This window comes from Syngnathus floridae, chromosome 2 (genome assembly GCF_059516105.1).
Source record: "Syngnathus floridae isolate MCC-2025c chromosome 2, RoL_Sflo_1.0, whole genome shotgun sequence".
In the NCBI taxonomy this organism is placed as follows: Eukaryota; Metazoa; Chordata; class Actinopteri; order Syngnathiformes; family Syngnathidae; genus Syngnathus; species Syngnathus floridae.
In genome coordinates, this window is record NC_142414.1 from 6680631 (window position 1) to 6696143 (window position 15513).

Consider the following 15513-nt stretch of genomic DNA (forward strand, 5'->3'; position numbering starts at 1 on the left):
AGCGCCTGCCAAGAAAAAGATTCAAAACTCTCTGGATTGTTGTGTTTCCATGCTACTTCCCATTCTGATTTCAAAATGGGATTATTACACGATGAATCAGCAAGCAAGATGAGCTAGTTGGGTTCACAGCAATTTGGACAGAAACGTCATGTCTGCACGCTGCTTGTATGAAGTGACTCACATCACATGACCAAGGAGATAATCATTCCAGAAAATGAATATATGCATTTAATACAGTGTACTGGTATTTATCTGACCTCCACGTGTAGCCCAGAATAGGATAAATTGATGGACTTGTGTATAAAATAAACTTTTCCTAAAAACCTTCCCTCTGGAGTAATTAACATGAGTGTGTCATTGAAGCAACCTCATAGGTGGTCTGATTATGCAGTTTTTATTTTCTCTTTTTTCATTGGCCGATGGTACAGTCATCCCTAAGCCCTATGAACTCTGCCTAGCAACAAGTGGCACTCTAAGGAAAAAGTAATGCTGTATATACAAGACATTTACTAACATTTGTTTTATAATAAATTATGAATGTGTAATTGTGTATAATTTCTGTATTTATTCATTTACAAGGCAACTTGAGATCTAAATAGCATAATGAACCTACATGCATGACATGTTTGCAAATGTAAAGTGTGCATGATTTACATATTTAAAAAAATAAACTTGAGGTTCATCGAAGAATATACTAGTCACTTACTCACTGAACATGCAAATATTTTCTATTTGTTGCATTAAATCAGTGTTTCAACGCATCCTCACATGCATGGTGATGCTGCATTGCGCATGTGCTCATTTTGATCTCTACATAACTATGACGGTTTAAGGTGGAGATACTTGAAGAGCTGTCAGAAGATGTGTGGGCTGTCTCAGTTGCGTTGTGTCCCACGTACTCGTCTGGGCCTAGTCTTTTGAATTTGAGACATTGTGGCTCTTTCCGGTGTTGTCGGAATGCGAGCCACAAAGTCCGTTGTACAGGAGTACAAACTCCCTCTGACAGGCCAAAGGCAAGATCCGCTGTCTCAGACGGCACTTGTTGAAGATCTCAAGAGTTAAATCTGAAGAGTAGCATCAAAGAAATTACTCTATGAAAGAGGTGAACGAGATGTTAACTTCAAATGAACATACCCAGTGTCTCTGCTACAGTGCTGGGTACCACCTCTTTCAGCACCTCACAGTTGACATGGAGGGCTGGATTACAGTTCATCTCCAAAAGCCATACCTTTATTTTTTAAATAGCACACATGGTTTTTAAACACACAAAAACAAACATGCTTATTCTCGTTGGATGCCTTTCCCACCTGGAAGTCCTCGTCCACCAAGAAGTCACAGCCAATCAAGTCGAAGAAACCCAGCCTGCAGTCCAGCTTGTGTTTGACAGCAAGGAAACACTGTGTCATCATCTGCTGCATGTACTTCTGAAGCACACAAGTGGCAAACGACCACTTTGTTAAATGCGAAACTGGACATCATTATAGTTGAGTAGAGACTAAGCAATTTTGTTGATTGCATCATTGGCATGCTGACGTATACTGTAGTGCCATTAGAATGAGACAATTTGTTGATACGATTAATAAATATCATTCATATTTGGATAGCGCTTTCACAGGAGCTGTAACTAAGCTTTTTACAGAATATATTGAATAAAGTAAAAGAATACAACAGAACAGTGAATAAATATTTACAGTGAAGCAGGTGTTTGTGAATACAGTGAATAGGGTCTGTGCATGTGTGTATTTTTGTATGATTAAAACTGTGCCCTTAGTTCATTACTTCATTCATCATCATTATTATTATTATTTATGATGTGCGAGAGGGCAGATTTGGACTCAAATCAGAGCAAAAACTATCTAGAAAACTTTACTTACATTTCTGATTAAAAAAAGGTAAACATGAATTGAGCAGAGTAATTATTATCACTATCATAAATCTTATCATTGCAGTATTATGCATCCTCAGACAGAAATGAGCTCTTGCCATCCTTGCCTTCACCACAATTAGGAGCAAGTTGAGCCTGACTGCTAATTGGTCCCTGCGAGCTACCAGACAACAACAGCCGCACTCACTGTGAAGGCGCCCAGCACCCAGTCCCTTGGCAGATCCTTTGCAACCTGAAAGCAATCGTTAACATAGGCGTTGAAGCTCTCCATGGACCACACGGTCTCCTCCTTCATGCGACTGTACAGAGGGTTCTTCTTCTGCATGTACTGCAGGTTGACAGTAGGGGGTGTACACATACATCGTTTCAGCTCTTACAGGAGTGCTAGGACGTTTGCTGCCGTTGTTAATGTTGAAGCTCACACTACCAGGTTGTACCTGATTGGTCAGGTGGGCTGAGAGATTATTGGAGCTGGGGTCATAGTGGTCACAGGTCAGTCGGATGTATCCGTGGCGAAAGAAGACCATGTAAGGTGACGTGCAGGCTATTAGGAGAAAAGAGCGCACGTCAAACTTCTTCCCTCGTAACAGCAGCGGCCTCTGGATGTAACTGCACAAATGCAAACATCAAAACATAACATGAACATTTTCCATCTCAAAGACCATCACAAATAAATGTCATGTTTGAGCAATTAACATTGCATTGTCACAGAGAAGAGGCCATTTTCAACAGTCAACACTGTAATTTGTCTATATTTAACACATCATGTGGACACTGACCAATAGTATTGATCTGTAAGAAATATTTAATTGTCACCAAATCTTGATACAGGTTTACGAAACCCAACAGTGACGATATGAAGATAAGCACGGATGCACACACTATTGTGAGGCAATCACATCTACTGTACCGCTAATAGTTTCAAGACATTAACTGCATAGAACATATAATTGATACTACACCACTAAAATACCATCTGAGATTGTTTATATCTTAGTTAATAAGGCATCACTTCCAACATAGAGGGTTAAAAAAAATACATACACATCACTTTGATGGGGTGCAGTATGTAATTATGCTACTGATACACAACATATGCTGAGATGGGCACCACCTCGCACAATATGTGGTGTGAAAACGTGATAAAGTGAGCAAAGAGTGTCTCTCAAGGCCCAATTGCATGCAGGACAAATACAACCTTGAATGTAAAGGATCTGAATGTGTGTACTCACTGTTGGACGATAAGGATCTGAATGTGTGTACTCACTGTTGGACGATGTAAGCCTGAGGCTGGCGATGAAGTGTTGTGTTGTTAGTGTTGGTCCGCAGGTCGTCCATGTGTTGCAGCTTCAGGGTCAAGGCGGCAACATCCTCCACGCTCTTCAGTAGGAAGATTCCTCTGCCCTGGTTCAGACCAGTGGGCTTGCATATCCACATTTGACTGGAATTGATGTTTGAACCTGCTGAGTGCCAACAACAGACTCTCAGAAATGCTTGATGGAAAGGGTTTCATGTTTTATTCACTTATTTTAGGCAATGCCATGACGTGAAGATTATTTGGAACGGCCAATAACTGTAACTCTTGCCTTGATTTTGTCCAACATATTCAGTCGTTGTCTTTGTGTTTGTGCCTCAGCCTTGCCCTTTGCTGATTCGTCGCTAGGGCAACAGCATGTTCCTCAGGTGATTTTATCAGAGCCTCATGGGAGGTCAAGTGCATTATTTTTCCACTGTACACGAGACCATCGCCAAGGCACTTGTTTTGTTAACAATGCCGCGCAAAGACAATTCAGTTTTTTGTTTTTTTTACGGTTTGATTCAGGAGCCTGTCAACTAAGCACAAAGCCTGTTCACCCAGTGTCATTTGCATGTATTGGGGAGAATAGATATATTGTATCTGTACCCTCCTGCTGAGCAAAGAAAGCCTCTCGCTCTTCCTTCACATCCAAACGGAAGGTTGTAGGAATAAACTCCTTCATTTTCATCTTCCTGTGTTGCAGAATAGAGTTAGCAGTTAGAAGCAAGGCAGCAATTCTATCTGCTTTAAACTACCTTTGAGACTGACTCAGGGGTACATTAAAGAAAACATTTAGAACATGTTTCTATGAGTAAAGATCTGAAATGGATGTCAAATGCTGAATGCAAATGAATGTCATGCATGTAGGAATTAAGTTAAATAAATGTTTTGAGGTTTATCTTGACTGTTGAAATTTGCATATTGTCACTCACTGTCGAGCGGCAACTTCCCATATCCAAATCTGGTCAATTTGATACTTTTTCACAGTATTAGTAAGTCCCGATGCAGGTCTGCCATTTTGACAAATGATTGACCAAATCAAAGCATTGAAAATGTCTTGCTCTCAATTGTTGCGTCAAACAACACAGAAGAAAATAAACAAAAATTGGCGATTCCCAGGTTCAAATGGAAAAGGTACCCGTGGCTATTCACAGTAAGTCAGCTGACCTGAACACTCGACCGTGGTTGACTTTGCAAGTGACTCGCTCGTACTCCCTCAGACTGCTCAGCAGGCCAATCTTGGTGGTGAGAACCTTGTTGTTGGGGATCTGATAAACCAGTTGTTCTCCTAGAAGCAACATGGGAAATGGCTACAGTATGAACCCAGCAAAAAAACAACTGTGTGCTGTGTTATACTCATGATGAGCCCATCCCATCACCTTCTCTGAAGTTACGGTACGTGCGTGGAGATTTGGTCTCACACCACTTGAGTTTGAAGTCCTCCCTGTGCTTGTTGTATGTCCTCTTCCATCCTCTTCCCTCACAGTAAGTACTCACTCTGAAGGGCAGATGAGCGCCATCACATTTAACCATTTAAGGTATTGCCGTGAATGTATTTATTTATTCATTGATCTTCCGAACAGCTTGACCTCACGAGGGTCGCTAGAGCATATCCCAACAGTTTTTGGGAAGTTGGCAGGGCACACCATGAATTGCTCACGAGCCAACCGCAGGCTGTGAAGGTAATTTATCAGCAAGAGGTTAGACTGGAACTCATGAACCTGGATTTACACTGAGCCTATCAATGGGAGCCTGAAGTCGCACTATGTGCACCTAGCCCTGATACGAATAGCAAAAAACTGTGTAATCTTGTGGTGTTTTGAAGCATTATAGAATTTTTTTTTTTTTTTTAAAGGGAACACTTTCAGTGAAATCCTGAGGCTCCACACAGCAAAAACAACAAAAAGAGAACCTAACCGGGCATACGCGGTTCATTGTACGAGACACTTCTGCATCTGCCCAAATGACACTCATGGGAAGAATCAACAGCTTGGAAATATCTCTCTGGAAGAGTTGAAACCATCACATAATTTTTTTTATCATTTGAACTTGCTGTACATATATAAAAACCTTGTGTCGCAATTTTTCTGTCCAGCCCCTATGGCTTGTCGAGGCACAATGAGCTTTCGATGGCTAAATGGACAAAATTAGCAGAATAATTTCGTCTGCTTCAGCCAGACATGGAGCTCTGTGTTGTAGACACCCGTCATCAATCAGCAATCCAAAGGCTCCTGCTCGCCTGCCGGTGAGGCAGCCAAGAGGACCCTCTATCAGCCTCAAAAACTGACAAGTACAATTTTGTTTGGCTTGAAAAAAATGACATAATGACAAATTCCCACCTCTGTTACTTACATCTCAGCACCATTGGCTCCTCCAAAGAAGAAAAAAGGGCCAGAACCTCTATGCTCTTCAACATGCTGCACTCTTTCCTTGACTGGATAGGAGTACATTAGCAAGCACTTGAGCATTTTAGAATTCAGGATTTATGGAGGCGTGCACCTGAAATTTGTGCCAACAATAATAAAATATGTAAAAAGTATGATCAATGTGATGATACACGCACGCACCTGAGTCTCTGTCATGTCTCTTTTTGTTGAAAGCTATCCGGAACCGTCCTTTTTTGCATTGATCAGATTGCATCTCCTTCACCTGGACGGTCATCAGTCCCTCTACGACATCACGAGCAGGAGATAATGTTACTGCAGCCTGGTTGTCCTCCTCCACTTCTTTTCCTTGCTTGTGCACTTTGCCGTCATCATTCCAGGCCTCATTGCACTGCTCCAACAAGCTCTCAGATGACATGATCTCAAGCTGAAATAAACAATACATTTTATTAATAAATGCATTAAACTACATTGAATTCATTGGAAACATTATTAATACAATATTTATCATGTGTATTAAATCCCCACCTGCAATGCAGAACATGGATAGAGATAGAGGTGAAAGGTCAAGTGCCCAATTCACAGTGGTGTGATCTATCCACTCATGGATTGCTGCTTGCTGTTCCTTATGAACCTATTTTGCGTACTTCAATCTTCCACATTTACTGTTTCTGCTTTTGCAATGTGCGCACCTCTCCTGCACTGAATTTGAAAGGAATGAGTGAAGCCGCGTTAATTGGCCAGAAAGTGGGCTGTGTTTACTCCCACAACGGCGTTTCTAGCTGCACCTGTCTACAAACATACCAAAAGAAAGAAAACTCCACCCATGCCCACAGTTAGTTTGTGCATTGCCACCACATTGCTCTCATAAATGTCCATGTTTTTTGCTGTCAAACGAAAGCAAAAGCTTGGCCAAACGGCAGTTTGTGTTTCAAAAAACTCGTTAATCAGGTCATTCATACCTCAAGGCAACACTACTCTTGCATATGCATGTCCTCCATGTTATTTGTTTACATAGAAACAAAAGCGGTGCGATTTTATTTGGACTTTGAGGCATGTTTTCAAAACGTTAGCAATCGCATGTCAACAGATGGTATCATTCTATTCTTACCTTCACACTGGGGGAACAGCACAATGTGAGCTTACAGCTGGATATCCACTCAACGACGTATTGTTCCCAGTTCAGCCTCAACCTCCTCAACTACTCCGCAGACTCTTTCTCCACCTTGTTGATTCAACCCTCCAGCCAGGCGAGGCCTAGAAAACCAGCAAAGCCACAAACAGAATCAACTTGTTTGCCACACTGCCGGTCATCAAACCTCCCTCATCTCCTCTCCACTCCACCCTCACAAACAATCATCAGATTGCCCAATAGTGGAAGCCATGGCAACAGTTACCACTAGGACAATCCTTCCACAGCAACTCCACAAGAGTGTGTCTTGCACAGCCGCCCTGTGTTTAGTTAGATTCATCCAATATTAACTACCTGGAGGCCTCCTGTGTTGTGTCAACGCGATAGATAATATTGTCTCCAAACGCAAAATAGAAAAGCTACTTTTTTTTCCTACAAGTATGCACAACAGTCAAGAGCAGTGTTTTATTTTTATTTTTTTACACCAAGTACCACCTCAAAAAAATTAGCACTCTAATGACCAACAGCCAACATAAAAAAACAGTAGCATAGTAGGCCAAAGTGTTCAAGGCTGAAGTGTTATTCCTAAAAAGTATGACTCGGGTCGTGCGGCATGGACAGAAATAATGACAACCTACACATAATAAAACAACCGGGGACGAGTCGTGACAAAATCAACTGTCATGTGTTGCATTGACATTCTGTCTGTCATTGAAGCTGATGCATTTTAAGGGTAGAAAACACTCTTAATTGCCATGTCATGACCAAGAAGTGGCAGCGAGGGTTCTTTTTCACCACTCAAAATACATTTACACAAAAATGACAGCACAAATCTCATTCAAAATACATTCACACACATACGACAACAGAAAGTCAGCGTTTGAACATTTATAGCCATACGATAAAATTTTTTAACTTAACCCAAATATTTTCTGCATGTAAACATAGCATGAGTATATTTGCCTCCTTCTGGTACCCAAAGATGTCCCAATGCAGTGAGAAGCTTGGCCTGTGAAGTGGGCCTCACCCACCTGGCCACTCCTTGATAAAGAGCCGCCCGCCATTTGATAGAGACGCTGTTTAAGGCTGCTGCAGGTGGACAAAGACAACAGGTTTGTTTTACAACCTCGTTCAACTTGTGCTATACCATCTGCCAAGAGGATGTGTGTGCGTGTGTGCGTGTGTGCGTGTGTGCGTGCGTGTGTGTGTACATGTATAAAAAACCCTTATGTAAACCTTAATCTGAGTGACTGTTCCTGCACAACACACTCTCACTGTCACTGACCACAATATTAGGTACACCTGCACGCTCTAATGCAGAAGTGTCATACTTATTTTTGGCACAATCTAAAATGTTTTTCCTTTGTGGTCAACCTTTTTCACATTGAATAAGAGCAATTGTGAGTAACTTGGGACCAAATCATCACTATATATGTCTTAATACTTTTTGGGGACGTTTTCATTTGATTTATGCCAAACGTTTTTCAGTAACAGTTGAGAAACACTGGCAAACATTATACTGTACTTGAAAAACGGAATAAAACAAATCGATGTTTGTTTGAGAGTGTATTGTGTATCCTTGGGGATTGGCTCATTCCCACGTCATGTCGGCTTCATCAGGAAGTGCTAGGCAATTACAGCCTGCAGCATTGGTGTCCCTCCACAACCCATTATTAACGCTATTTAAAGGGATTCTCCTTGTGAGTGTTATATAGTGGCAGGCTGGCAGCAATCGAGTTAAGTTACCGTGTAAAGACAGGCGTGTCTCAATAGGCTCGCTCTCTGATTTCCTTACACAAGTACAATGGGAGCATGACAATGTGTTCCCAGGCTCCGTCAGTTCTCACTCCCACTGCTCATAGTGCTAGGAAATAACCAAATAAGTATATCTTCCAAGTGCTACTTAATTGAGTGTTTTTATGATGACTCTACGATTCGATAAATGGGAATATCTGCACTTTTGAGTTTTGACACAAAATGATGTGATTGAGAAAGGGGAAGTCAACCACCATTTCCTGATAGACAGCTGCATTGACTATGTACTTAAACAATGGAGCCACACAAGCAAATGTCTCCCCAAACCATGACTGACATCACACTGGACATAGTCATTTAACCTTTGTTCTTATTCAGAACCTTGAATTCCAAATGAAATGCAAGATTAACTTCCCTCTAGAAAAAAAACACTTGAGACCACTGAGCAACAGACCTGTGCTTTTTCTCCTTAGCTTAGCTCTGGCACTTCTGATGTTTTTGGTTCAGGAGTAGCTTGAGTCATGGAATTTTGCAGCTGTGGTCCATGTCATATGTGGGGGCTCTTGATGCACTGACACCAGCCTCAGACCACTCTTTGTGAAGCTCCCCCAGATATTTGAATTGCTTTTGGTTGACATCCTCTCCATCCCTGCCACTTGTGCACCTTTACCAGCCATGTTGTCCCGTTCCACTTAACACGCATCACTTCAGCAGTCTTCCTCAGGATTCTGAAGAACACTAAACCAGACTGAGAAAGCAGGCATATCTAAAGTCCGGCCCAGGGGTCAGTTGCAGCCTTGTGCTCAAATTTCGACCGACCCGCAACCTCTAGCATAAATATAATCATGTGTGGGCCGTCAGCACTGTTGAACATAGTAATGGTAAAACGAGGCTTCAAATTTGCTTCGTGAACCAGTTGATTTTTTTGGACTCCTCTAGATAGCCATGTTGGTTCAATAAAGGGTTTTAAGAAACAGCTAGTCAATGTGCTTATGGTAAACTGAGAGTGCAAGCTAAAAGACTCAATAAACATAACTGGTTCATGAATCACCTTGAAACTTCATTTTCCCATCAGGGCAAGTGCCAGGAAAGCAGCCCTTGAGGCCCGTAGCTGGACGTGCCTGGCCAAGAGACTGTGGGTATTTTCCAGGAATTCAATATCAAGAGGCTGACAAAACATGCAAACTATGATGAGAGTACTGGGAATGAAAATCAAAGAACTAGAAGCTGAATTGAAATTCATCAAATTTGGCCCTCTATGCATAAAGCAGAATTGTTGCCCCTGTTGATCTAACATTCTTCGTGTATGCACTCCCAGAGTCTGTTCCTCTCCATTGTCAGCCAGGAAGGGTTGGAGCAGCAATCTGGTACGACTACTTCAAGCGTGCACAGACCAGCTCAGGAATCCTCTGCAGGCTTTCCTCTAGTCTGGAATGTCATCCAGTCGCGTGACGTCAACAAGGTGGGAAGCGACGTCTTAAAAATTGTCTTCCTCTGCTGCTTGGAACATTTTTGCAGTTGAAAGACACACCTCCGCCAAGGCTTTAATCATTTTGACACCCGTGAAAATCCACAAGGGTTTTGTAAGGAAGTGCAGTACATAATAAATACAACTGATTAAATAGGAGAAACAGACAATGGGTACTTTATATACCAATTAAACATTTTGTTTATGATACTGTAGGTATTGCTAGTGAACTGTGACCGATTGATAGGAAAAGTGAATGGTTAGGCTACTCATGCATACAGACTAAAAACCCGGAGGCCAGTTTGGTGTGTTCCAATTTCCAAGAGATCAAATCAGAGCTGTATTTAACAGCCACACCGGCAGCAGTCCTGTCCCAACAACGCACGTTTGGATTTTGCTGGACAAGCTTGCCAGCGAGAACGTCATGCACGTTCTTAACATCATCATTATTATTATTTATTGTGTATTATTATTGACATTTTTAATTTTTGGTTTGGTTTGGATAATTGCTATAATAATTATTATTATTTTTAGCAGTAAAAGTGGTACTTTTTTATGATTTTTAATTTTGAATTACTGTTATTAGTTGCCATATTTGTACCAGTGGCAGAGGTATTTTTATTATTATTTGTGTTTGGCATGATAATCGTATAATTAATATTACTATATGTTTTTTTTTCTATGGGTTTGTTTTGTGATTTTGTTAATTATTGGATTTCTATGATTCCGTTTTTATTATTTTATCACATTTTGTATATTTATTACTTAGTCTGAATAATTATTAATATTGATGTGTAATATTATAATTATCAGTGATTGTAGTAATATTTGTAAAACCATTTATGCATTTTGATTCTGTCTTAAAATAATGGCCCAAGTAATTTTTTTCAGTTTTTTATCTTTTTTTTTTTCAGAAAACACAAAAAACTTAACCAAATATAGATTATCTTGTATTTACTAATATATTCATTTCCAGCACCCTGAGAAGATCTTTTAAGGTAAAAAAAAGAAAAAGCAAAATATTACTTTTTTAAAAAAAATTACAATAGGACATTATTGTAAGAAGGGGATATGTACATTGTTTTATTATTTATGACAATTATCATTTGTTTAGTTTTGTGATTTGGTTTATTAGTAGCATCAATGTCATGATTATTATAATAAAAAGCTCTAGCCTACAGTGGGACAAAGTGAGAGCCTGGCTTTCGGAGCGGCAGTTGGGGTGGGGTGGCAGTTTTAAAGAGAAGCTCTGTTCTGCGTAACCTGATCCACACCTGACCGGAGCCCGGCATTCCGCTCTCACCGAGGAAAGCGTCAGCAGCACTGCTGCAAGGGTGAGACAACATTGTGAGTGGATTCAGGAAAGAGAAGGAAAAAAAAAAGAGAAATAAAGACACATGAAGTGAATTCTTATTTTATTTATTCAATATATTCTTTCACATTACATGTTTTGCCCACGGATAAAATATCGGCACACAATGCTTTTATCTACTGTACCTGGAGAGAAGCCAAGTTCCTGGAAGGTATTTTGTTACAGTACGGAGGGGTAGAGGACACATCTTTGTACGGACAAAATTCATCCTTATGGTCGTCACAAAAATATCCCGTCTTAAAAGAACATTCAGAGTTGAGCACAGTTAAACTTTGACTCAAGTCACATGGACGAATCCAAGTCGAGACATTTATCCCCCTTCAGGTGCAAGGATCACAGTTCCGCAGTCAAGTATGCAAAAGCGCATGTGAAGACGCATGAGAGCGAGAGAGCAGAAGGAAGACAGCGGAAGGCAATGCCATTTAATGGACGGCATTACCAGACAGTATTAGACACCAATAATTACATCTAACCATGTCTGGTAAGACGCCTATCAACAGGCTGGCAGGGTGACCTCTGAGGAAACGGCAGCACAGAAGAAACGGCCTGAAAATGTTCCTCTTTCTCTTGGGCTTTTATACGCGAGCACCAAGCGACATCAGCTCGAAGACAACGAGCAGGGGGGGGGCTGTTCTTTTGGCTTGGGTAATGGAGCTGAGTGGGTACATAAAGGTGCGGCTGTAATTCTCCCTCCTTAAACACATAAGGTTTCTGTTCGCTCTTTTGTTTAGAGATGCTCAATTCCCAGTTTACATGTTTGTATTAAATCAGATCTTCATATGTTGGATAGCTAAAATAACGAGAGGCTCGGGTCAGCTCAGTTTCATGATGCACCGCGCAAGCCAGGCCAGATGGACCAATGGCTGCCACGAAGCACAAAGGCAGGCGCTGTTCATGATAAGCAACCGGCAAAAAAAAGAAGAAAAAAAAAAAGAAAGAAATGGGCTGGCCTTGCACGACCGGTGGAACAATCTGCTAGTCTTTTATGCAGGTGGGGTGGGATTGACATTGAAGACGAGAGAAAAAAAGGTCAGGTAGGCAAATTGAATTGAAGAAGTAAAACACTGAAGCTGTAATAGAACACACGCACTTGACCTATTTTAAGTAACATGCTGCTGTCATTGCGATTGTGCTTATCAGACGTGCTCATTAACTGCATTTTTGCTACTGGTATACTCGCCACACGCTTCTGTGGCCTGACATGCAAAATACGGCAGACAAGTACATTCCATCTATTTCTTGCGTCTTCTTGCTTAAATCTACCCCTGTGCCATGCTTTAGCCTAATCAGACATTAGCCAAACGTCATTAGGAGGTATCAAGGGAAGCTTTGTTGAGGCAACCAAATGCGACCGACTGCAGCTTTGCGGTCTCCCAGAAAACATCGTTACCAGACAGTGTTAGAACAACAGTAGTACAATCCAGCACTGCCCGGTAAGATGGATCCTGAGAGCCTCCTTCTCCAGCCTGCGTAACACTAGTCTGTGGCTGCTAACAATGATTTGTGCGCTTGTTGTAAGCAGATGACTATCATCATCATTACCAGGCAGTATTAGAAAAGAAGATGTAGTCCAATGCTGCCTTGTAAGATGGAGATGATCACCCGTGAAGACATAGCGGGGATAGACGGATGGACGTGTGACATCAAACATACGTGATTTAATTCAATATAAGCTTCGCCACTCATAAAGTCCTTTTTGTGCCACAATATGGTGCCAAGGAACTATAAGTTGAAGTGACGTATCTTGACTCAGTGACAACCTTTGCACATCAGGGTGGGGCTAAGTTTAGCCTGGGTTGTTAGCAGGAGAAAAGAGTCTGTAGCACATGCAATTTGGGTTGATTTTTTTTCAAAACAAAATCAGCCTTTGAAGGGTAATGTGAGATGACTTTGAAATAATACATATTTACAGTTTCAACTATTATTACATTTGTCACTTTTCTGCTACTAAAGTGACTATTGAATGTGAGTTTGTGAGTGCAGCCCGGAGGCCCAACGAGGTACATGACTCGGAGACGCAAACCTAGTCAGCCAAATGCATGCACTTGCTGAGCAAACATTTTGTAGCCGCGATCTACAAGCAGGACATCCACTTGGCGCGCTTAAGAAGGCTGGCGTTGTGCTCTCCAGCCCACACGGGCTGTCACAGAACACTGGGCCACAAAAGTTGTTAATGATTGCCCAAACCTGTTCTGACTAGTCTAAAGCTATGGCACGGCAACGACGGGAGGAAGGGCTGCTTTTTCACACGATACGCACCAGTTACTAATTTCGCACAAAATACAGCCGAGTTAAAAGTAAGTGAAGTCGGCGTTGTTGCTCAATCACCCTCTTGGGTGAATTGGATTTTTTTCTGACCACAACTTTCAGCTGCAGTTAACTGGCATTAAATGGTGGCCTAAAATATGAGGGGTTGCTCTTTCCCCCACCCCTCCCAACCATCGGTGGACCTCTGATGCTGTTGTCTTTGTGTTAGTGGAGTGATGAAAGGCTGATGGAATGTTGCTCAGCTCGACTTAAGCGGCCAGCCCGTATGCGGGAGGTGACCGAAACGGCACTCTTTTACTGAACAACGTGGCTACTTCACAGGTGCGCCATGCAAAAAGCTCGCCTTCGTACTGAAGACATAGATACTTTCTGAATCAAACATAAGACTTGTTAAATGACACAAAATTGAATGTTTCTTTCAATAAAACAGAAAAAACATCTTAATGAAGAAAGTTTTGTTGCACTATTTCCATAGTGGCGTCATTGATTACAGAAAAGGTGTGTTATGGTTATGGTAAAAGGTTTTCTGTCACCCCGCAAGCAAGACAAAAATTTAGCCTAGTGTTGAAAGGGGGAAGGGAGAAAGAGGGAGAAAAGGTCAGGGGGAAGCCAAATGGAGAATGCACCTGTAATCTTACCGTCTTGAAAGGTACCCCAAGCAAAGAATGCCACCAAACCATAGAAAGTTTTTGGAAGGCAGGGGCTGAGAAAAAAAGCAAAGAAAGGTCTTGAATTTCCACCCCGCCGCTTGAAAACACTCCCGTCTTCCTCACGGTCAGTCAGGCCCCATGAAATGAGAAAGCCGAGCAGACCTGCTTTCCCAGACTCTATTTAGTTAATCATCTGCATTATAAACCGGTGCCGCGGGCCCTCTGAGGACGACAAGAAGGGAGAGGGAGACAAGAAAGGGTGTGAAAAGATTAGACAAAGCGTACAGTACCTGGTCAAAGTAACGAGCCCGCCCTCGCGTCCATTAAACTTCCGCTCACGGTTGAGCTCATTGGCAAAAGTTTGTCCTATTGTACAAGATGGCGCAGTGCTGTGGGAGTTGTACGCGCTGGTGGCTGCACACGCTTTTTGCTTGCTGCAAGTGAGGCGTGATCAGGTAACTCTGCCCTCTGCACAGGAATGTGACTCCACTGTGAAGTGAACAACCCGATAGGTAAACTGGCCTGGCCCTTAATCAATAATCGCCGTCTTTGTGGGAAAACAATGGAAAGGAAACCCAAAACTTTACTTAAGTGCAGACCTTATCTCTGTCCCCCACATACGACGAGGAGCGACCTGGTAACCGAGGCGCTTAAACCCTGATATTGCTTTGCATCCCAAATGTTAAATGGGTCATTTACATTTGTTACATAGGCACTGGTTGCTTCCTCACCTTTTGCGCTTTCTTCACCTTGCTGTTTTATTTGTGGTTTAAAATAAATCACTCATTTATGAATATTAGATATTTAGAATTTTTGTGTTTTTTGTGGTGAATGTGTGTTTACAATTTTGACTTTAATGATTTATTGAATAATAAATACATATATATATTTGAAATATTTTTAGAAATTAAATATATCCATTTATAGTATAAGTACAATAAATTTTGATTTTAAAATAATTTAAGTTGTTAAATAAATATATGTTTAAATATATCTTGTAATTTGAATGTATTAATTTAAAGAGCTATTAGTGTATATTTCAAATTTTAATGAAAAAAATTATCCATTTTATTAAATAAATACATTTATATTTAAATACATTTTTATAAATTAAATATATGAATTTAAATACATATAATATCTGTTACGAGTATTTAAATTTTTTATTTAAAAATATATTTATTTTATTAAATGATGAAAAAAATGTTTTACTAAATGATAAATACGTGTATGATTTTAATCAAATGTATTAATTTAAATAAGCGTAATAGCTATTATATGTCCTCATTTATAAATGTCCCA

At 40.9% G+C, this 15513-nt stretch overlaps 1 protein-coding gene across 1 annotated transcript; it reads right to left on the minus strand.

Moving 5' to 3' along the window:
• Positions 1 to 375: 375 nt before the first annotated feature.
• Positions 376 to 15510, minus strand: ttll10 (tubulin tyrosine ligase-like family, member 10). Its single transcript, XM_088368471.1, is given in 14 exon segments — positions 376 to 927; positions 930 to 1064; positions 1135 to 1228; positions 1308 to 1424; positions 2073 to 2213; positions 2323 to 2494; positions 3153 to 3345; positions 3789 to 3874; positions 4350 to 4470; positions 4562 to 4680; positions 5535 to 5616; positions 5750 to 5993; positions 6678 to 6823; positions 14200 to 15510. Coding segments are annotated over 12 exon segments (1677 nt in total). The 5' UTR covers positions 5985 to 5993; positions 6678 to 6823; positions 14200 to 15510; the 3' UTR covers positions 376 to 745.
• Between the last annotated feature and the right edge of the window lie 3 nt (positions 15511 to 15513).